The 22897-nt window shown below is 34.2% G+C and overlaps 1 protein-coding gene across 1 annotated transcript in view; it reads left to right on the plus strand.

Moving 5' to 3' along the window:
- CadN (neural cadherin) overlaps nucleotides 1-22897 on the plus strand; it is a 796050-nt gene that overhangs the window by 705313 nt on the left and 67840 nt on the right. Inside the window, 1 exon segment of the mRNA XM_074174961.1 lies at nucleotides 21834-21949. Coding sequence (XP_074031062.1) covers nucleotides 21834-21949 — 116 coding nt within the window.

Here is a 22897-nt window from a genome sequence, read left to right on the forward strand (position 1 = left end):
AACACTCAATGATATATAGTGAACATTGATAAGTATGACTTTCTTTCAGTAGAAAAGTAGTTTTTTCGTATTGATAATAATACTATCACGGGTGACTTTAATATAAATTACGTTGATGATGAGTGTATGGTAAAGCAAGATCTACTTAACTTACTAACCTCTCTAAACTTGACCATGCATGTTAGCGAACATACAAGAATAACCATGTATTAAGCCACTATCATTGACTATATCTGCTCAAATTTGTAAGACTTTTCACACAGGCCTTTCAGACCATGAAGCCCTTACCTTCGAAATGTCACTTCAAACAGTGAATAAAAGAAGTAAATATAGATAGATTACTTCCACGTGAGATAACCACGTGGTTATCTCTCGATAACCTCAAATCGTTCATGCAAAATTTCAAATGTGGCATGTAGCGCCGTCTTGTTGAAACCACATGTCGTTGGTATCCAGATCATATAAAAATTTGGTAATCATCGAGCTATAGTGATCGCCGTTGATAGTGATGACCTGACCAAGGTCGTTCTTAAAGAAACATGGACCGACGACGCCGAGTTCTTGTGATCGACGCGAAATCGACTGCCTGGGATTCTCCTGAACACTTTCACAGACAGGGGTGGTGTTTTCGGCAGATCTTGCGTTGGTCGATCATTCGCTAAACCAGTGGACTCAAATTCATACACCAAATTGCGAATAATCCTCTCGATAGGACCATTATGACGACCGTAAAATGGGTGAAGCGCGCGGACGTCGCCCGAACTGAACACCCATTTTGGTGAAACAATGCACGTGTTGTTGAATGACCACAATCGCAGACCATAATCAATCAACTGAATTGGTTGAAAATGCTAAACAGAAGAGAATTGCATTTCTCCTGTTTCATTCACAAAGTGATGAAAACACAACAACCCACTTTTTGGTAAATGAACCTCCTTCCCAGACATCAGATACACTCAAGAAACCTTATATTCAACAATAATTTTGACATTCCGAATCATAGCATAACGACAATATCATGAATATTTTCAGGAGCTACATTCAGGATCGATATTTTGTGGTTAGACATGATGGAAATACCTTAGGCAAACTCCATGCCTGTTCAGGGGTACCCCAAGGTTCAAATTTGGGTCTCTTGTTCTTTTTGTTATTTTTTAATGACTTGCCAGATTATTTCGAGCACTCAAAATGTCTGCTTTTTGCCGATGATGTGAAAATTTTCAAACAGGGTCAGAGATTGCTCCGCTCTACAGAAAAATTTGAATAGTTTATTGGTTTGGAGTGTTCGATGTTAGTTAGATTTCAACCTAAAAAAAGGCAAAGTTATGACAATTACTCGCCAAAAGGATCCCATTTCTTTTGACTACAGCATGAACAACGAATTGCTAAAAAGAGTGCATGAATGCAAAGACTTAGGAATAACCTATGATTGCAAATTATCCTTTAAGAAACACATTGAACATGTGAAATTCCGCAAATCGAGCTTTAGGATTCATTTCAAGACAGACTTCTCTTTTTAGTAACATAGATTCCATAAAAGTACTTTATTTCACGCTAGTGAGATCTAAACTCGAATACGGTTCTGTAATTTGGAATGGAGAATACCAAACAACTTTGCAGGAACTGGAAAAAATACAGAACAAATATCTTAGGTACCTATATTACAAGAAATATCGTAATAAACCCGATTACAACAGCATCGAAACATCACAATTGAGAACTCAATTTGATATACTCTCCTTAGACTCTAGGCGAAAATTTTTTGCACTAATCTTTATATATAAAATTATTAATAACAATATAAACTCCGCAGAATTATTGTCACTATTACCAATTAATGTACCTCCCAGACCTACGCGTACTATCCTTGAGTTCAAGACTCCCTTCGTGACTGTTACTTCCACATCCCCCCTCTTAATCATGCTCCGTCTGGCAAACGACATAAATTGATTGCAAGATATTGATTGGAATATGTCTATCATAAAATTTAGATCTTTAGTCCGTAGACATGTTGAGAATTTTTCAGTTTAGCAATTAGTTTTTCTGTTATTTTTATTTTATTTTTCTTGTTGTGAGTTGTAACAAGTACTGCTCGTTGTTTGATAATAATACATCCCCATATTATATTATATAGTTCTATATAACATATAATTAAGTGCTGTATATTCATATATATTTCTTATAAGTCATCCTTGTAATGAGGCCGTCAGGCCTGTTAGGGTGAAATAAATAAATAAATAAATGAATAAATAACAGCACTATCTATGAGTGATCCTTCACGTGTCATGCTGTAACAATGTATATAATTCATCACTACCGCTATTCAAAAGTAAACTCAAAACTGAATTGCTCAGCAAACAGTGATCCAAACATAAACATTTGTATTTCATTTTACTATTGTCCTGAAATCGCCATTTATTTTTAGTAATGTTTTTTTTCAAACGTGGTTGAGTGAAAGAATAGCGTTTTGCTAAACTCCGCCACGTAAACTGAAGACCATTTATTATTATCATTGAATCCATCTATGGTGATTTGACAAAACATACTGAATGAATGACAACAAATTTGACAGATGTAGCTTCCACAAGATGTCCGTTTTCAATCGAAAGATACTACAGCAATCTTATGGTATGGATTCGTTCCAATATCAACTTCAATATGAGAGATTAATATTTTAACCGAGCTGCAATTCGACTCTGGAAAATGATGATACCTTCATCCGATTCTAATGACAAAGAGCATCTTCAGTTACCTTAAGATTTTCAAACCCATTCAGGAAATTAGAGATTGATTTATTCTCCAGAATACATCTTGTGAAATATCATTGGTTGTGGAGTTGGTTTATATTGAAGAGAAAGAGACGGGATTCTTATTAGAGTTCGTTAATGTTGTTTGTCTAGATCATGTATACCTATCAAAGGAAAACTCAGCCAAAGCCAATATCGTCAACATATCCACTCAGGTGTGCTTACGAGATATCGGAGTCCTTTGAATACCAAACCAGCGTCCCGTCGGGCCGTTTGCATTATTCAAAAGTTTGTCGTCGTGAGAAATCCCCGGGTCGAGAACGTGTATATTTATCGATCGCTAAATGCCGTATCAAGCCTTGATTTGTGGCATATTTTCTCTTTCGTTTCTCTCACTGTTATATAATCCGATTACGATATGAGTATGGAATGGAAAACTTTGATATTCGGGACGAAAGCTTTCCCTGGCGAAACGGGAGCTTCCGCATATCCCGGAACTGAACTGAATGGAAACAAATGATATTTTTCTTATCGAGTGAAAGGACTATTCTTCGATGCGTGAATATGATACATGAAATGCCACAAGCGTGGCATATATGAATTCTATTCTTAACTGAATTGCTACGTTTGCAATAGTTGAGTGAGGTCGTGCTTTTTTCTGCTTGATATGGTGCATATTCACTGATGGAATGTTTTTAAGTATCTGATCTATATTTATTTTACGAGTTCCAATCAGAATGATTTTTTTCAGTATCTTCATAGAATCAAACAGTGTAAACTTCGAGTATAATAATAATAATTATTATTATTATTATTCAGTTGGATCATCTATAGATAACAATGAGTATGTCAAAACGTGTACAACTACAAAATCAAAGATACAAACTCCGTGCACTCAGAGGCACAATGTACAATTTACATAGATAATATAGTATAATATGTAATAGTCAAAACCTAAAATAATCTGCTATATATGCAACAGCAACGTTATTTAAATCGACCTAAGATGTTGGACATAATAGTCGAAACCAAAAATAATCTGTTATTTATGTAACAGCATCGTTATTAAAATTTTCCTAAAATGCTACACATGAACGTGGTCATAAGTTATCATCCGTATAATAGGATTTATCCAGGAACAACTCTTTGATTTGATATTTTTACTGTTTTTGATCCAGATTTTTTATTGTACTTGGAAGTTTATTGTACAATTTAATGGTCATAAGCCTGGGACATGATTCAGATACCACTAATATCTGTAGTATGATAATTGTTATTAACTTCAAGAGAAGAAAAACTGATTGTGTGCGATTTTAAATATTTTAATATATCATAAATGTAAATACTTGTAACAGTCAATATTCTGAGATTTCGGGAGATGAGTTCTTCTAATAACTCCTGCTATATGTATACCTTATGGTTCTTTTTCAAATTTTGAGTATTCTGGAACAATCACTAAATGCTCCCCAAGCTATAATCTGTTTAAAATCTGTTTTTCCGTTAATCAGCTGTCGTCCCCATACAAACGACAACTCTCAGCAGTTGAGAAACTTATGCGAGCTAAGAACTAACGAGGTCTTACCTTTTAACGTGTGATTCCTAACACGGATTCCTAATACCATAGGAAATGTTACAATGAAAGTATGCATGGTAGTACATTAATGAGAGTGATTTATTTACATTCCAGCGTAGTTGTTGAATACAATTATTATTGAGGATATCTTTTTACAAATTGTATCAATATGCTTGTTCCATTTGAGATTTTTCGTTATCTTCAAACCTAAAAATGTTGTCTCCTCTTTTAGTTGAATTGATCCATTAATTGGCGTTACTAGTAAACTGTGATCTGGAGTGGTTCTTGAATGATTGAACCGTAAAAGCAGAGTTTTTTTTCATTTAACAAGAGACCATTGTCTGAGAACCACTTCTGGGTTCTTTTTATTTCATAAGATGCTTTATTAACCGTGGCTTTAATATTTTCCTGAGGTATCAATGAAGATGTGTCATCGGCGTACATAACGAACTAATCAATCTAAAAATCATTTACATATGTTATACGTAAGAGTGGATCTAATATAGAACCATGAGGAACCCCGAGGAAACAATTTTTAGATACTGATTTATTTCTGCTAACCTCTACATAGCAGTATCTATCAATCAATCTGATTAGAATATATCAATAATTCCCATGTGACATTGTAAGGCAATTTCGTCTTTGTACTTTTTTTTTCGCCCAAAAACTAATCTCTCTTGGAAAATTTACCCCTTTCAGTGTTTTCTCATAAACTGCACCTTACGATTTGATCTTCACAAACTTATTGATGAACGATTCCGTTGACGTGAATGGTCAAATTTTTCAAGAATTTTTGGAGTTTGTCGTATCCACACATAAATCTATTTTCTCATTTTCCATTACGATTAGCGAAACCTGAATAATCCCAAAAAGTCTTCAGCAAAGTTTATTTGTAATTCAAACAGCATAAACTTGAATCAAATCAACGAATTCACAATCGAGAATGTGACAAACTTGATGAATCATTGCACCAAATTGGTTTGATTTCAGACATTTTCGAATAATCTTAAATAATACAGACCAAGCTCAATAAGTCTAATATCAGCAAAAATATTTCAGAAAATTAAAAGAACAGGTTTGAAATGAACTAATACCTTGCTATCAGCTTGCTAACTAAATCTCAACATTTCTGAAAGTGAAACAGATCCACAATTACTACTCTATGCGAAGCTCATGAAAAAATATGGCATTCGAAAATCAGAAATGTTTCGTGGCATCATTTTATTACCTTTCTCATTTATTTCGCTCAGAGAGTCTAGTAATTCCATGTTTTTGTGAAAGTACTTATTTTGAACAGATTTTTTTTGTCCAGTTTCTATCTTATACAAACTTTGTGGTGAGTTTTTATTGTTGTTATTTTCTTTCTTGATTTTTTTGGGAATCAACCCATTGCTCTAGTTGTCACACAATTTTGAATAAATAGAATAATTAGCCTGAAATAGAATAAATGACTGAAAAAATTAAAGTTCAATACTTAACTTTTTCAAACCGGTCAAGTTATAAAATTAATCCCGAACAATTTACTTATAAAATTCACCTCAGATGAAAACAAATATATTTCCTTTGAAAGGCGTCAAAATCTCCAGACTATCTACGTTAATACATATACAGGATGAACCTAAAGGGGTATTTTTTCACAAAACATTCTAGAAAACTCTCAAAAAGTTTAATTATACAAACATTACTTTTTCCCATTCATTTTGCGCTCCAAAAAATTCGTTATGAAACTGAGTCAGATAACATTTATAGCAAAGCTACATAGTATAATGTATGAAAGAGTTACGATATAAAATTCAACTTACATGGAACCCTGTCATGCTCAAAGGCGGACTTCGAAGTTCCGGAATGAGACACTTGTCTTATTAACTGATCAGTACTTTTATGAATAAAGTACTCATTTCATTCATAATATTATTATTTCATATCACGGTTGGTAAAAATCTACTTTTCGGCTTCATTTTCTCCATCTCTATACAAAGAATTATTTGAAACTTCCAAAGGAAAGAAAAAAGAAATCGAGATCAAAAAAATTGTGTAGAAAACTAAAAAGCTTTTTTTAAAAAATATACAAAATGTTTTTGGAGAATTATTCAGTTTCAGTCAGTTTCATATTTCCGTTTTCAATATCTCTCCCTGCGGATCCTTTGATTTTCCTCGTTTCTTCGTATATATATATATATATATATATATATATATATATATATATATATATATATATATATATATATATATATATATATTTATATAAAAATATATATATATATATATATATATATATATATATATGCTGAACTGGTTTTTCCGGGTATTTGATCCGTGTATGTGATATTATCTCTAATTTCACCGACGTTTCGACAAAATCTCATTTGTCATTATCAAGGTGTGCTGTTACGTGTTCAGAAATTTGTTGACCTTGCTCAACTCACTTCTTACTATAATGGTAAAATGGTATCCGTTATGTGTTCTGAACACGTAACAGCACACCTTGATAATGACAAATGAGATTTTGTCGAAACGTCGGTGAAATTAGAGATAATATCACATACACGGATCAAATACCCGGAAAAACCAGTTCAGCATATTCCTATCCGTGAAAACTTCAGAGTTCATATTCAATACCTTAACGGGGAGATGAGGTCAACTAAGAAGAAGAAGAACGCAGGTAAAACTCAACAACGTTTAAATAGTAGGTAGTAGAGGGTTTATGGACCAATCTATTTCTGAACACATAACGAATACCATTTTACCATTATAGTAAGAAGTGAGTTGAGCAAGGTCAACAAATTTCTGAACACGTAACAGCACACCTTGATAATGACAAATGAGATTTTGTCGAAACGTCGGTGAAATTAGAGATAATATCACATACACGGATCAAATACCCGGAAAAACCAGTTCAGCATATTCCTATCCGTGAAAACTTCAGAGTTCATATATATATATATATATATATATATATATATATATATATATATATATATATATATATATATATATATATATATATATATATATATATAATCTACATTTAATTATTAAAAATAAAATAAAAACAACAATAAAAATTAATTGGCTCTCCGGGGCGACTTCATTGATTCCAGTGGCGCATTTGCTTTTTCAGCTGCAGGAAAACCCGGAAAAACCTGCAGCACCACATCATCTGAAGATCTTGATCTATCAATGTCCTCTCTCTTATAAAACAAAATGTAGGGTGTCTCCAGAGGCTCCAATAAATTCAATACATCACCAGAACACTTCGTGACACGACTATCGTCCAACTTAAACCAGTCCGTTTCTTCTTTGACCAAGGCGTAATAATGACCAAATTCAACGCCAGAACCACAGTGAACAATGACTGCATGAATATCATAATAGTGGTCTGCTAGGTTGAAATGTTCATCTATTTCGAACCTTCCAAAGAGTTTTTTTTGCTTCCGTTAGAGGTTGAGTCTTGTTTGAAAATCATCAGTGTTATTATTAGATTGCCTGGATCCTCAGCTATACTTGTTATATAATTTTTCTCAAACATTCAATTTATTCGTCATAAATTAAATTTGTGAATACGACTAATTGGACTCTTCAGTGCTTTTATATTACGCAGTACCTTCTCGTGGTGAACCCTTCAGTTTGCCTTTACTATATTCCAGCATTTCTCTATTGATTTAGCTTCGTTCATTCGTTAGATTTTGGAAGTTTGAATTCTCAAGAAACAGTAAAAAACAGCTTCACAGAAAATATTTTTTAAAGAATCTTCCATCGTATTTATGCATTGAGGGAAATAATCGTTCTCAAAAATTAATTTCACAGGCAAATTGTTGACGATTATTAATTTCATTCAGCAGTGAAATCGATGCTCAGTTCGGAACGATTTCACAAAGCTTTGAAAGGGTGAAATGAAATGAAAGGGAAACCATTCGTGTTCGAAGTAATTCAAGCAGTTTGATACAAACATAAATGTCTGTGCTTTTCTCCTCATCATTGTCGATTCCTGTGAGCCAACTTCTACCAATTTTGTTTTCACAAAAAATAATAACTGGATTGGGATATAACAACATCTGCAATGGAGTGAAATATCAGCGTTTGTGGAATTGTTTGAAAATGTTGGTCGGCTATTGGCATTCAAATTAGAAAAAAGTCCGCAAGAGTTTAGTTTTGAAATTGAGGTTTTCCGAACGATAATATTCAACCCCATTTTTGTTCGATTAATAGACTTTCTTGATGTACAAAAAGTTATGTATTTTCTACATCATTCACTTCCATAATAATCGGTATATACTATAAAACTATTTCAAAATTCGGCAGTTGCTTCCTAAGAAATTCGGTAGTCAAACTTCTGTGTATGATCCTGCCAGAATTCATTATAAAGTTATCACCTTGTACGTTATCAGTTATATAAATTGATGAGCATTTAATACTTGACAGTATGCGAGAAAATAGAAATGTTTCATAAAATATCGTTTTCCATTAGCAGAAAATATTTTCTTGTACAGCACGAATTTTCTCTCTGTTCCTTTGTTTATTTGTCAACGTAATCCTACCGTAAATCCTACAAAACAGCTGTCCAGCATTGGTTGATAGATGAGATAACCTTGTTGTGTTTTCACAGAAATAGCGTTTTCCCGCTTATGTGGCATTCATGACAGTATTGTTTTCTTGTTCAGTGATTGAAAATCATCTGGATTCCTTTCACATTATTACACGTTAGACGAGGATTTTCACCAGCAGTTATGAGTTGATGATAATATTCCAAAAATGAGTTTGAATTTGTTGACTCCATTTATACTCTATGAAGTTGAGAGACGTTTCGTTGGGCAATCTTGTAACTACGGGAAAAACATTCTTGGCCATCTACTTCTCTTTCTCATTGATGTATACAAAACGTTCCAGAGGAAGAAAAGAATCAAGTTGATAATTAAAACCCCTTGGAACTGTGTACAGATCGTCTACAGATGTGTCTTTCGAGTAATAACGAGAAAAAAGTCCCATCCCACAGATGTCAATAATTTTGGAGGATTTGAAAAAATATTATGTCTTCGAAGGCAAAACACAAGCACTGCAGAAAAATTGTTGAAATGCTCTAAAAACGGCGCCTGTGCGAAAGTAGCGATTCACATTGGATTTGAATCGCTGGAGATTGAATTGCTTGGAAAAACGTTCCCAGAAAGTTTATTCTAAATAAAACTGTTTTCAAACAGTGAAATTCAAGGTTTTGTTAGTTGCACCTCAAAAAGATGAGCAGCCACAGTCCGTTGCGTATTTCTGATACATACCGCTCTTCGTGAAATCGAATGGGCCAAGTCACTTAAAAACATCCCGTGAGAGTATCTATAGATGACAGATAAATCTCCAATCTTTCTTCGATGTTCCAGACTATCAAGGTTGCAAGTGATGTTCGTATCTCCAATCAAGCAGATGGCTCTTTTCTGGATGGAATCCAGCAGCTTCAGCCTATGCTTAGGGGCGGAGCTCCATACATGTGAACAATACTCCAAAGAAGGTCTGATCCGAGCTTAATAAAGCATCAAAAGTTGCTGAAGTTTGTACAGTTTTCTGATTCGGAACAGTGTTTCAAGCTTTTGAGAAGCAGCCTTTGCAATTTCAGCGACATGATTGTGCCAAGACATATTGGTGTCTATTCTAACCTCCAACAAACTTATCAAAGCAGAAAGGGGAATTATCTGTCCTGAGACTGTTATATCCTGTTCAGAGACATTTATCTTTTTGGAGAATACCGATGGCTGGGTTTTCGTGGCATTGAATTGAATCTGGTTAGTTTCACACTAATTCAAAATCACTTCTGGATCCTGATCAACATCTTCAACCTCCTGATACCGATGAAGGTGTGTACTCGCAGCCGATGTCCTGGAATCCAAATGGAATGACGAGACAAGGATGCTGTAATGAGCAAAGTTATACCGGGTGTCCCACATTTTATGTGACAGGCAATATCTGGTTTGTTGAAGGAGATACACAAAAATGTTTCATACAAAAGTTTTAGGAGTTCATAAGAGCTATATTTTGATATAATTTTCAAATATACAGGGTGTTTGGTGTAGGTGCTACAGACCAAAATTCCATTTTTTAAAACGCCCTGTATATCATTACATATTCAGATGGTACGTTAAATTCTGATATCATTTCATGTTTGGTTTTTGAAATTCGGTTACGGCGTTGTTGAGTTATTGCACTTTTCCTTAAATATAAAGTTTCAAAAAAACTTATTCACTCGTACACAAATCCAGTCTATATCTTTTATTAAAGTGAACTAGACTACTACTGAATACAAACCATTATTCTCACCTTTACGATACGATATCGATATCAGTTGAATATAATATTGAAATTCTTGAGAATGTGACTAACTTGAGGGTGAATTGCTTTATATTGCACAATTTTATCAAGTAGCTTATGCTTGTTGATGCCATAGTAACAAATGTTGTTGAATTGTATCTACTTGTCAGTTCGATTCAGTGATTCTTTGCAAAACAGTAACTGTGTTCTTTGTGCGAAAACTCCAGTATGCCTTTCGCGTTTAGTCCAAGTGATTGCATTGATATGTTATTAATTTTTGGGGAATGTCAGAAAAACTGCCGTCAAGCACAACGTCTATACCAAGAACGTTTTCCAGACAGACCCATTCCGTCACGAATGACTTTTTCGAGAGTTGTAGAAAAATTGCGAACTGGGTCATTTCCTTCTACTATAAAGCATCGTCATCATACGAGATCTGTTAGAACTGAAGATTTAGAGATCAATGTGTTGGCTTATATTATTATTCATCCACATGTTTCTATCCGTACTCTTGCAGAAGAAGTCGGTGTTAGTAAATCTAATGTACAGAGAATTCTGAAAGAAAATAAATACCACCCATTCAAAATTCACTTGAATTCATTGCTTGTATACAGGTAATATTACATGAAAGTCCTAACATATTCAGTCAAATTTTGTGGAGCGATGAATCGCGATTCCACAATAATGGAGTTGTGAATCGACATAACAGTCACTATTGGTCTCAAGAAAATCCCCACTGGGTCCGCGAAAGTAATTTTCAAATTACTTGAGGTATTAATGTATGGTGTGGATTGTTCAATGGCCGCATCATAGGACCTTACTTTTTCAATTAAAATCTCAATGGATTGTGATATTTACATTTTTTAGAAAATGATTTGATCCAGTTGATGGAAGATATTCCCATAGCAGAACGACAAGGAATTTGGTGGCAACAAGATGGTGCTCCTCCTCACAATTCACAGGTTGTTACTGAATATCTGGATAGAACGTACCCAAATAGATGGATTGGTAATAAGGGTCCAATTCGGTGGCCGGCTCGTTCCCCAGATTTATCACCGCTTGATTTTTTCCTATGTGGTTATTTAAAAGATATTGTTTTCACTACTCCCCCTTTGAATGTGGATGATCTGAAAATGAAAATTCGACTAACGTGCAGTGATATTACGCCTGATATTATAAGAGCGACTTGTACGAGAGAAGTGATTCGACGTTTCGAAGCCTGTATAATATCTAATGGGCATCACTTCGAACAATTTTTATGACTTATTTTTAGGTACCTACCATTCTTATGAAATGATTTATCAAGTTATATTATTTACATTGTTATTAATTAAAGATTTGTTTTCGAATACACCTCTTTCAATTTCGCAATTGTTTCATATTCAAAATGATTCCTGACTGAATTCCACAACTCAAAATTGAAACCATTACTTCGAACACCCAAAATTTTGACTAATTTTCATGTGATCTGATGCAGAGAGAATAATTGTATGAGATATTTTTAAAAATAATAGTCGTTCTCAAGACTTTACATTTTAGGCAATAACTCAACAACGTCGTAACCGAATTATTTCAAAAACCAAACATGAAATGATATCAGAATTTAACGTAGCATCTGGATATGTAATGATATACAGGGCGTTCTATTTCAAAAAATGGAATTTTGGTCTGTAGCACCTACACCAAACACCCTGTATATTTAAAAATGATATCAAAATATAGCTCTCATGAACTCCTGAAACTTTTGTATGAAACATTTTTGTGTATCTCCTTCAACAAACCAGATATTGCCTGTCACATAAAATGTGGGACACCCGGTATATTGGATTCTTGGTTTTTTCCAATAAGGCGTTGATATACATAAAAAGAGGGTTGGAAAAAATATTGATCGCTGGGGACTTGCAGGTAACGTTCTTTCACGAAGTTAAAGAGCCATGCCTAAAAATAATCCAACAAGCCCTAGCATCGAAGTTTGGCCAGCAAACCGTCATGTCACACACAGTCAAATGCTTTTAGTATTTCTAAACATTCTGTAACTGATAATCTGAAATGAAAATTGAATGAAGTGGAATTCCTCATCATCATTTGGATCATCAAGTTACCATTTAGTGTAATAATAATCCATAACGAATATTTGGAGTAGGTACTGCATAGGAAAAAGTTATTTCTGCGTAATTCAATTTCGTTATGAAAATAATTGTTTCGAAAGTACTTTGTGTAATTCACTATTTGTGTGAAAGTAGTTGTTTTGGGGGGGCTTTTTCTCCAGTTTGTATCTGAAAGTAATTAATGTGCATGTTCTGCACAGTTTTTGTGTGAAGATGGAACTAATCTCTCACCCCTTTAATTTCCTCCTGATTTGTTACTCAAAAACCAATCAAAGTTCGTTCTGGATCATTCGGCAAGTACATCAATTCCGTTATGAGGAAAACATCCATACCGATCAGTCGGCTTCAATGCATTTGGGAATTTGTCAAGCATGAATTTGTGATTACGGTGAATCAGTTTATTGGATTTTCTCCATACGCTACTCCAACTGGATTGGATCAAATACATTCATTTTCAGTATTCCCCGGAGAATCAGCTTAATGAATGGTTTTTTATCATGGTTTACTCGCGTCTCTAATTGATAGAGTTCCTCTCCGATCGATTCGCAGATTGAAAATATTCCTGAATCGACAGAAAATGTCTTTTATGAATTCCTATCGAATAATATGTAATGAGAAGTACTTTATAGTAGTGTTTTCACCTAGAGTCCACCTGGAGATTCCAAACTTTCTGTAGTGAATGTACTTGTTTCGACTTGACTTTTCCTTCTTTCAAAAGTTTGTGATGAAGGAGTGAATCTGCAATGCTGAAAACTTTTTTTCGACAACGTCTAGTCAGTCAAATTTTGAAACAGCTCAATATCAACAAGACGTCTGGTCCTGAATAAGTACCCGTCATCGTACTTGAAAAATGCCTAAATGAACTTGCGCCAGTATTTTGCAGACTTTTCCACCTGTTTTACAAGGAAGGGGTTTTTCCTTCTTGTTGGAAGATTGTTCGCGTTCAGCCTATTCTCAAAAGGGGCAAGAAAAATCTTCCAAATAACTATAGACTAGTAGCTTTGCTATCAGTGTACTCAATTATGCTTATAAAAACAGGTCTTAAAGTGAATTTTATTGTCCAGCAAGAACCAACAGGGAGGTGAGAGTCGTGTTTTGCCAGGAAAGGAAAGAAAGAATGGGGTAGGAAGGAAGGTTGAATCTGGTTTGTTTAAGTGAATTCACAAGGCACCCGCAAACTACTTTTGATCGGCGGTCATTCAAGTTTAATATAGTCTGCGAGGGTCCCGCATTATGAAAGGTGAATTGGATGTTGTATTTTGTAGTTTTGGATAGGAAGGAAAAAAATAAAAAAATAAACTAAAGGTAAACATAACATTCGTTCTCAACCAAGACGAACAAAACCTCAAAAAAATAAATTACAAATTAAAAACAAAAACATAAAAATAAAATTATTTGCTTGAGTTACAAACTGTAATAAATAAAACAAAATGGCGAATTGTGAATCATATTTGCCCTATAACATTAAAAGTTCCTTTTAATTGCGGCGATTAATCGAATCTTCTGTTTCATCGTGTCCGTGAAAAGCTAATTCTTGGGAACCCAAATGAATCGTAATATCGATAAGTCTTTTTAAACTCAACCGATTTTCCCTAACCTGATTATTAAAAGAAATTATGGCTTCTCTTTGAGTTGTATCTAAAGCTGTTGCTATATTTTGTTGGCTAAACAATTTTAATTCACAAGACGTAAATATATGCTCCTTAGATTCAAAATATCTTTCTGTAGAATGAGGTGAATTTTTTAAATCGGAGTATCCTATTTTAGACCACGTTTGGTTTTCGGTTTGTACGAAAAATAAAACACATGGCCAACAAAAAAGTTTTTCTCGTTTAATGGAGCCGGTTAACCAATCACATTTATCGTACCAACTGATATTAAATCCTCGATTTTGTCGATTATCTGACGCTTTAATTGAAATCAAATTTGGTTGAGGCCTTCCCAGAGTTTTGATAATGTAAAATTTATTATCATAAGATAAAGACTTGAAATTATTTGTCAGCAACCAATCGTCTATATCGTCAGATTTTTTAATTTCGTCCACTTTATCCATAATAAATGAAAAAAAAACTCACCAAAAAGTGAAAACCCGAAAACACCTTGAAATTGAAAGAAAACACTTCAAAAACACATCAAAAATATTACCAAAAAGCACTGCTATAATACAATACTGCCTGTTTTATACACAAATAACAAATATTATCAAGAAACACTAAAACGATTTTCCGAAATATTTTTCAGTCTCGGTCCGTCACGGCATCTCGTCCGAATAATTAAATAAAAAACAAAGGCAGTCGTATACTAACGGATACCAACTGGAGGCTAGCCTCCTCTAACGCTATAATTTCTGCAACTAAAAGTAAAAAATTGGGACGTATGTCGCTGGTTGGATCGGTCTCGTGGAGCCTGTATTTTTTAAAGCGGTCGGAGGCTTGGCTCCCTTGCAACGTATGGCATTTATTATTTCGGATTGATGGTTTGTTCGTTATTCGTTCATGAGCGGTGCGTTTGAGTTTTGTTGATGAGGGATGCAGTGTGATACGTACTACATAGTGAGTAATAGTGTTTTTTCGGTCATATCATGTATTTACATCAAAAATTAATGGTAAAGTAATGATACCCAAGCATTTTTAGAAAAAAATAATCATAATCATTTGTCAATATCTTTTAATTTATTGCGATGAATAGCCTCAAATTTTATGGGTAGGCTAAGCCTCCCTTGCCTCCTCTGACAAGCCGCCGCTGACGGACGACCTCCTATTGTATGTCACCTATATTTGGAATAACGCAATCGAGAAACATAGAGAGCTGTCGCGCTTGATATTCCTGAGGCCTTTGACCGAGTGTTGCATGAGGGTTTACTGGCCAAACTTCGATGCTATAGCTTGTCAGATAATTTTTATGTATGACTCTTCTTGAATGAGCACGTCCTACAAGTGACCATCGATGGATATCTCTCGAATACTTTTTACGCTGGTGTTCCCCAGGGATCCATATTGTCTCCGAACCTCTTTTTATTGTATATCAACGATTTATTGGAAAAAACCAAGAATCCGATATATTGCTCTACTAACGTTAGCAAACTTATCTCATCTTTCAATTTGGATTCCAGGACATCGGCTGCGGAGGCACATCTTCGCTGGCAGCAGGAAGTTGCATATCTTAATGAGGAGAGAGTCCAAAACAAATTTCTTCGCTACATTAGTCACAAATTAAATTTTCCAATTACGAATAGCGATTACAGTCCCATTATGCGCCAATACAATATTATGTCTATGAATGATAGAATAACTGTTACGGATCTTATCATGATTTTCAAGTTGATGAAAGAATTAGTCCACTGCCAGAGCTTTATTCCAAAATCGAGTTCAATGTTCAGAGTAGAACGTTGAAGCGTACGGAATTCTTTAAGTTAACTTGCACAAGGACAAATGCTGCTCAAAATTCACCACTTCATAAAATGCTCAAAACCTTTAACGAAATTTGCAATGATATTCAATATTTTGAAATCTCTATAGATTGTTTCAAACGCAGGATGAAAAAAATGTTCATTGATAAGTTGTGATCATTTTTGTAGTCTCTGTCACTTTTATAAGGATTATGTTATTTTTCGATTGTCCAATGTAATTTACAAAAAAATTAAAATATTCATTCTTTTTTCTCAAAGCCCACTTGAACTAAAATTATAAAGTGGGTTCTCTATTGGATTTGTTAATCTGTTTGTAACCCCTATATTGATAAATAAATAAATCTAGAGGGGATTTCGAATTGGGGTGAAACTAACCTGGTTAAATTCAATGCCATGAAAACCCAGGCGTCGGCTTTCTCCAAAATATAAATGTCTCCGAACTGGATATAATAATTTCAGGACAGACAATTCCGCTGTCTACTTCGATAGGTTTGTTGAGGTTCAAAATAGACACCAATATGTCTTGGCACCATCATGTCGCTGGAATTGCAAAGGCTGCTTCTTGAAAGCTCGAAACACTGGTCCGAATCAAAAAACTGTACACACTTCAGCAACTTTTCTGATCAGCTCCTAACCGTACCCTGAAGCTGCTGAATCGTATCCAAAAAATAATTTTCCAAATGAGTTTAATTTTCAGCGATTAAAATCCAATGTGAATCGCCACTTTCGCACAGGCACCGCTCTCAGAGTACTTCGTAAAAATTTCTATAGTGCTTGTGTTTTGTCCTTCAAAAAAAAAGTTTTTGAAAAATGTAACGTGTACTATAACACAACCGACTGAATGGTGATGGAAATTGAATCTTTTTTCCTCCCTTGGCAAATCTGAAAGAACGTATCTACTTTCAGAAAAGATTTCATAAAATACAGTTCTTTTTTGACGTGGAACAGATTCAATATTTCAGATTTTCTATTGAAAAACTTCAAACGGCTCTTAGCAAAGGAATGTAATGAAGAAAAAAGAATTCAAACTTTCTATGTTTTTTATTTATTACTAACGTTACTATAGTAAACTTAATATATAAGTTTGAAAATGTCCTTATAGGACGAAACTGCAGTAAAGTTAGTTACAGATAAAAGTGGTAAAAAACATAGAAAGTTTCAACTCTCTTTCCTTCTTTGTGATTTCCTACCACGTAGTTACGGCTACATCCATCAATTTATTCAAAGGAATATATTTGATCACTTTCTTTCAGTGTATTCATGAAAATTTCTTTCCGACGATTTGGGTCCTGATGTTTTATATTATTCCAGAATACTTTTCACTATTCGTGGATAACTCGGGATCACACGGAAACAGTTTTTCTGGAACAATCACTTCCATCCATCAAGAACGTTCATTTCATTTCCTCCTCAAAATTGAAAGCCAGCTATCCTGCCTTGCCGGCGATATCCTTTCCTTTTCGTCAACGAATTGAATCCCAGTTTTTCTTCTGTCGTTCACAAACTTCCGCTCTACCATTACTCAACTATTATTCTGATAACTGCGAATAGAAAGCATAAAAGTTCGTTCTCTAAAAGGAAGTTATTTATGATCGTCCAGGCGAATTGTATTCATTGTGATTTAAACTCGGATATAAATGAAACACACTTCTGTTAAGTTTCTACTTGCACAAGCTACGCTCCATTTACTTGAAGTTCGAATTTATCTTGCATAATTAAAAAGTTTCTGGGATGTTGGATTCAACATTCTAAGGTTTGTATTAAAAGCGACCTCCCCGACTTTCTATGAGAACTTCGACCGCATATGTCGGGGTGATGACCCACTAATGCCCTGTTTCTTAATCAGGATTCATACTGGCTCATCCTATACGTAATATTTTCTTTTTTCTCAAGAGTTGAAGTAGTGTAAAGCAAGTCTTTTATACCTGCGGATTCTGAGAAGTGGCGAGTAACTCTGTTGTCCATTATTGATTAATGGTGTTTTCAAGAAGCGGCTTTTTGTTTGCCAGAGACTCGAAAAGTCGAACGAAATCTCTTCTTCGAGCACTTCATCACATTCTTTCCTTTTTTTTTTTTGTTCAAGCATCATCACTGAACTTTTCACTTTGTGAAATACTTTCAAATAGCGAGTCCTTCAGAAAGTTAAGTGCATCCGAACAACAATTTTCACGAAGAACATAAATTTCATTCTCATATTCGATGTGCTGATATACTTCACCGATATTTCGAACAAAATCTGAGAAGTTCATTGTGGGAGACTTCCGCCGAGAATTTAACATATCTTAGATATGTTTACGTGAGCATGATAAGTTCAAAGATATATCAAATTCTGGGTTCAAAACTTTCCGCGAAAACAAATTGATAACTTGAATAAGGAGGTAGTTACTTCAGTCTTGGCATATTACCTATTCTCCGGAATAATCGTTAACCGAGTTTATGAGGATGGATTGTGTGGTTACGGTTCACTGTCCGTAACTTTGAACTACTGAAAAATGAAACTTGAAAAGATTATTCCGCAGCGATTATTCCGCAAGTTATTCATTGACTGCAAAATAATCTAAAATTTTTCCATGATATATTCACTGTACGAGCTGTTGAATAAACAGAACTGGTTCACTTATCCATTAATAACAATGTCAAAGTGCTAGATAATTATTTATTCATTTTTTTAAATCGGAACTTGGATAACCATTTTATTTTTTTATTCGAGACCTTTCGCCATAACTTGAAAAGATTGTTCTCGGCGTGTTCACCAAATTATTCAGTGACTGCAAAATAATCTAAAATTTTCCCACGATATATTCATTGTACGAGTTGTTGAATGAACAGAACTAGTTTATTTATCCATCAATAACAATGTCAAAGTGCTTGATAAACATTTATTCATTTTTTAAATCGAAACTGGTATTACCATTTTATTATTTAATTCGAGATCTTTCGCCAAAGCTGGAAAAGATTATTCTCGGCGTGTTCACCAAATTATTCAGTGACTGCAAAATAATCTAAAATGTTTTCGCGATATATTCACTATACGAGCTGTTGAATAAACAGAACAGGGTATACTCATTCAATAATGACAATGTCAAAGTTTTAGATAATTGATTATTAATTTTTTTATTCGGAACTGGGATTGTCATTTTATTATTTAATTCAAGATCTCTCGCCATATTTTTAAAATGTTATTATCGGCGTGTTCACCAAATTATTTAGTGACTGCAAACTATCCTGAAATTCTTACACGATATATTTATTATACGAGCTGTTGAATAAACAGAACAGGTATACTTATTCTTTTATAACAATGTAAAAGTTCTAGATAATTAATTATTCATTTTTCAAATCATAGCTGGGATTGGTAGAGTTCAAAACTTTCTTTTAGGATTTCAGATGTATTAACATCTTGGATTAATTGGATTATTATTTATTACCACACTGAAGCTCTCTTTCTTTGCATGTTATTGATGATATGTAAACGTCAACGTATGTTTCATTTCAGAATGTCCATTACCTTTATTCTTCAGGTTTATAAAAAACTTCAATTTCAAATCCAACAACAGTGATTCAAATAGAATTCGCAGGACTCGTAGACACTATAAGGTCCTAATCACATCCAAGAAGTTTCAAATGGAATGCAATACTATACTCAGAGACACTAAAAACACTACTGAATTTCAATGAAAATAAAGATGATTGCTCAGAATTTCATTCCGAGGAGATGGATAATTCATGTATCGCTTAAACTATCTTGAGTTTAAGCGATACATGTTTATTGTTCACATATAATAAACATATAATAAAATATATTTCATATTTTCGAGGGACGAGCGCAGTAAAAATACTGCTGCAGAAGTTAAATCCAGTGAAATTCAAACATTTTTGTAGGATTAGCATCCTACCCAATTCATTTGGAATATTCGATCAAGCGATGAAACATAAATTGCCGAAGAATAATCGTATAAGTTACTTTCAACCATTCTTTATTATTGCTCATTCTGAGCTATTTTGACGCTGTGAAGTTGATTGAAAATTATCAATTTATGAAAATAAACTGTCTACTATTGAATAATCAATTTTCAAACCATCAATTGTTCGCTGTATTTTATGTCAAACCACATCACAAGTCTTCAACAGTGAACAGATGATATAACAACGGTCCCCAACAGGCGGACCGCGGTCCGTTTGCGGACCGCGAAAAGTCGAATAGCGTCTAGAAAGCGTGAAGTAGATAGTGAAAATACGAGGTTTCTGGCAGAATGGACTGAACAATATAGTTTTACTCTGCCTAATAGGTCTCAAGCGGTTCCAGTGTGCCTTATATGCAATAAAACTGTCGCTATTGTAAAGAGTGGTAATGTGAAGCGAGACTTCGAAACAACTTATCAGCAATTTCATAAAAACTTTCCTCTTGGCAGTGAGGTTCGTAAAGAAAAACTTCAATCTCACGACAAAATGTTCGTTGGTTAAGTAAAAGTCAAGTTATTGAAAGTTTCTGGCTGATGAAAGAAGAAGTAACATCCTTCTTGCAAAACTTATGTACGGATGGAGCCAGAAAGCACAAATAAGCATACTATGCTGGTCGTGGCTTTTTTGAAAGATATTTTGAAATATTCGAATGTGCTCAACAGAGAATCACAAGGAAATGGAAAATTAATATGTGATCTGATAAAAAACGTATCTGCTTTTCGTCGCAAGCTGGATATCTTTGAAAAAGATATTGCAAGACACGAATTCATTCATATTCCGACAATTCTTTAATATAAAAAGACCTCTGAAGAAGACATTGCCGTGTTTGTGAAATTTCTGGCCGATCTTAGGAACGAATTTGCTACAAGATTCCAAGACTTTGTAGAGATAGGCAAGCTATCTCCGTTTCTTAAATCGTCATTTGGAGTTGAAGTTCCAGCAGAATGGACGGATGTGGCTGCCAAGGGCATCACTTCAAATATAGATAATTGATTTGCAAGGAGATGTGTCTTTGCAAATATATAAAACAGTATCCACTGAAGGATTTTGGACCAAACATATTCCAGAAAAATATGAAAATTGCAAGAAACTAGCTATAAATTTGGCCACTATGTTCGTCTCGACATATGTATGAGAAACATCTTTCTTGAAGAATAATTTTTCGAAAAACAAATATCGTTGGAGATTAACGGACGCCTACCTAAAAGACACACTTCGAATTTGCTGTTCCTCTCGAGAACCAAACTATAAAAAAGTAGCTCAATACCGTTGGTGTAGTTTCTCACATTGATAAGAGGTCTTGTATTTCTTTTAAAATTCAGAATGTGATTTAAAACCAAAATAATATGTACCACTTTATAAATAATATTTTTTTTGTACTCCGTTAAAATTTTCCCACAGTATCCGGATGCCACCTAAAACTATTTGCCGACCCCTGATATAGATATTCACTTCTCTCATCCAGAAACTGATTGTGCTGGTAACTCAGTTAATGAAAAACTGAACTCTTCACAAATATTTGAATTGGAAAGGATATATTTTTCAGATATGAGTCTATGAAACTAAGTACATATTCGTTACATATTCGAATACTTTTTCGGAAGAAAAACATTATTGTGAAAGTTCTCCAACTCCGATTTGAGAATATTCAGGTCCACAAACAGTTGAATCCCAGTAGTTAGTTCAGACGAACACCGCTACATACAATGTATATTCTTACTGACATTTTTCTTCCATTTCAGCCTCCCGTATTCGATATGAGATCACAAGCGGTAACATAGGAGGCGCATTCGCAGTTAAAAATATGACGGGAGCTATTTATGTAGCAGGAGCGCTGGATTACGAGACCAGGAAAAGGGTGAGTGTGGATAAAGTCGCATAAATTTCGTTTAATAGAAAATGTTTCACTATAAAAACATGCATATATCCATATGACGGAGGCTGAATAACAACGCTAAATGTTTATGAAAACGGGTTGTCTGACGTATAGTTATGTGTGTCGTATTCGATATTGAAGCAGGAATATGACGACAAAGCAAACAGTCGTGTTCGTAGAACTGGTTTTCTGAATTGTTATTTACTTCTGAACTCAAGAAATGTTGTTATGCTCCTGTAAGTTCCGTTACTAATCAAAATGTTTTTGAACGCGAATTTTAGTTAATCATTTGAAGCTTTAAAAATTATTCAATTTTGTTTTCAACACTATAATGTAAACATTTGAATAATTCATTCCATTCGTACCTTGGGGCAGTTTATGAAAGTCTCATGGAATTTCGTTGAAAACATCAACTTTTATCATATTCATATTCTTTTCATCAACAACAAAAAATCGTGAATAGGGAAACAAATGGTAAGCCTAAGACAGAGAATCCCTAGAAAGTATCAAATGAAAAGGGATGAACGATCGTCGAATAACAACAACTGAGACTTTTTGTGATTCGCACGTGAAGTATTTTTACTTTGTTTTGTGTATTTTGATTCACGTATTTTTGCCAAGTGATTTCGAAATGAATGTGCTTTCAGAGATGAAGTAATTTGAAATTCCCAGACTCACTTGTGAAGATAAAAACTCCTGAAATGTATTTTGGACAGTTATTCACTTGAAGCATTAAATGATTTTCACAATGCTCAGTTTTCTCACTTGAGGCTAGATGGCAAACGCACAGGGCAAGAAAAATCTTTCAAATAACTATAAACCAGTCACTTCACTATCAGTGATATCAAAAATAATTCAGAAAGCCCTAGATCACCACCATAGCCTTGAATATAAAAAGACTTCAAATCTTGAGCTATCATCAATATGACA

Source organism: Leptinotarsa decemlineata, unplaced genomic scaffold, assembly GCF_025532065.1.
Source record: "Leptinotarsa decemlineata unplaced genomic scaffold, Ldec_3_MD MMD2_tig00000882_RagTag_RagTag, whole genome shotgun sequence".
NCBI classification, from domain to species: Eukaryota; Metazoa; Arthropoda; class Insecta; order Coleoptera; family Chrysomelidae; genus Leptinotarsa; species Leptinotarsa decemlineata.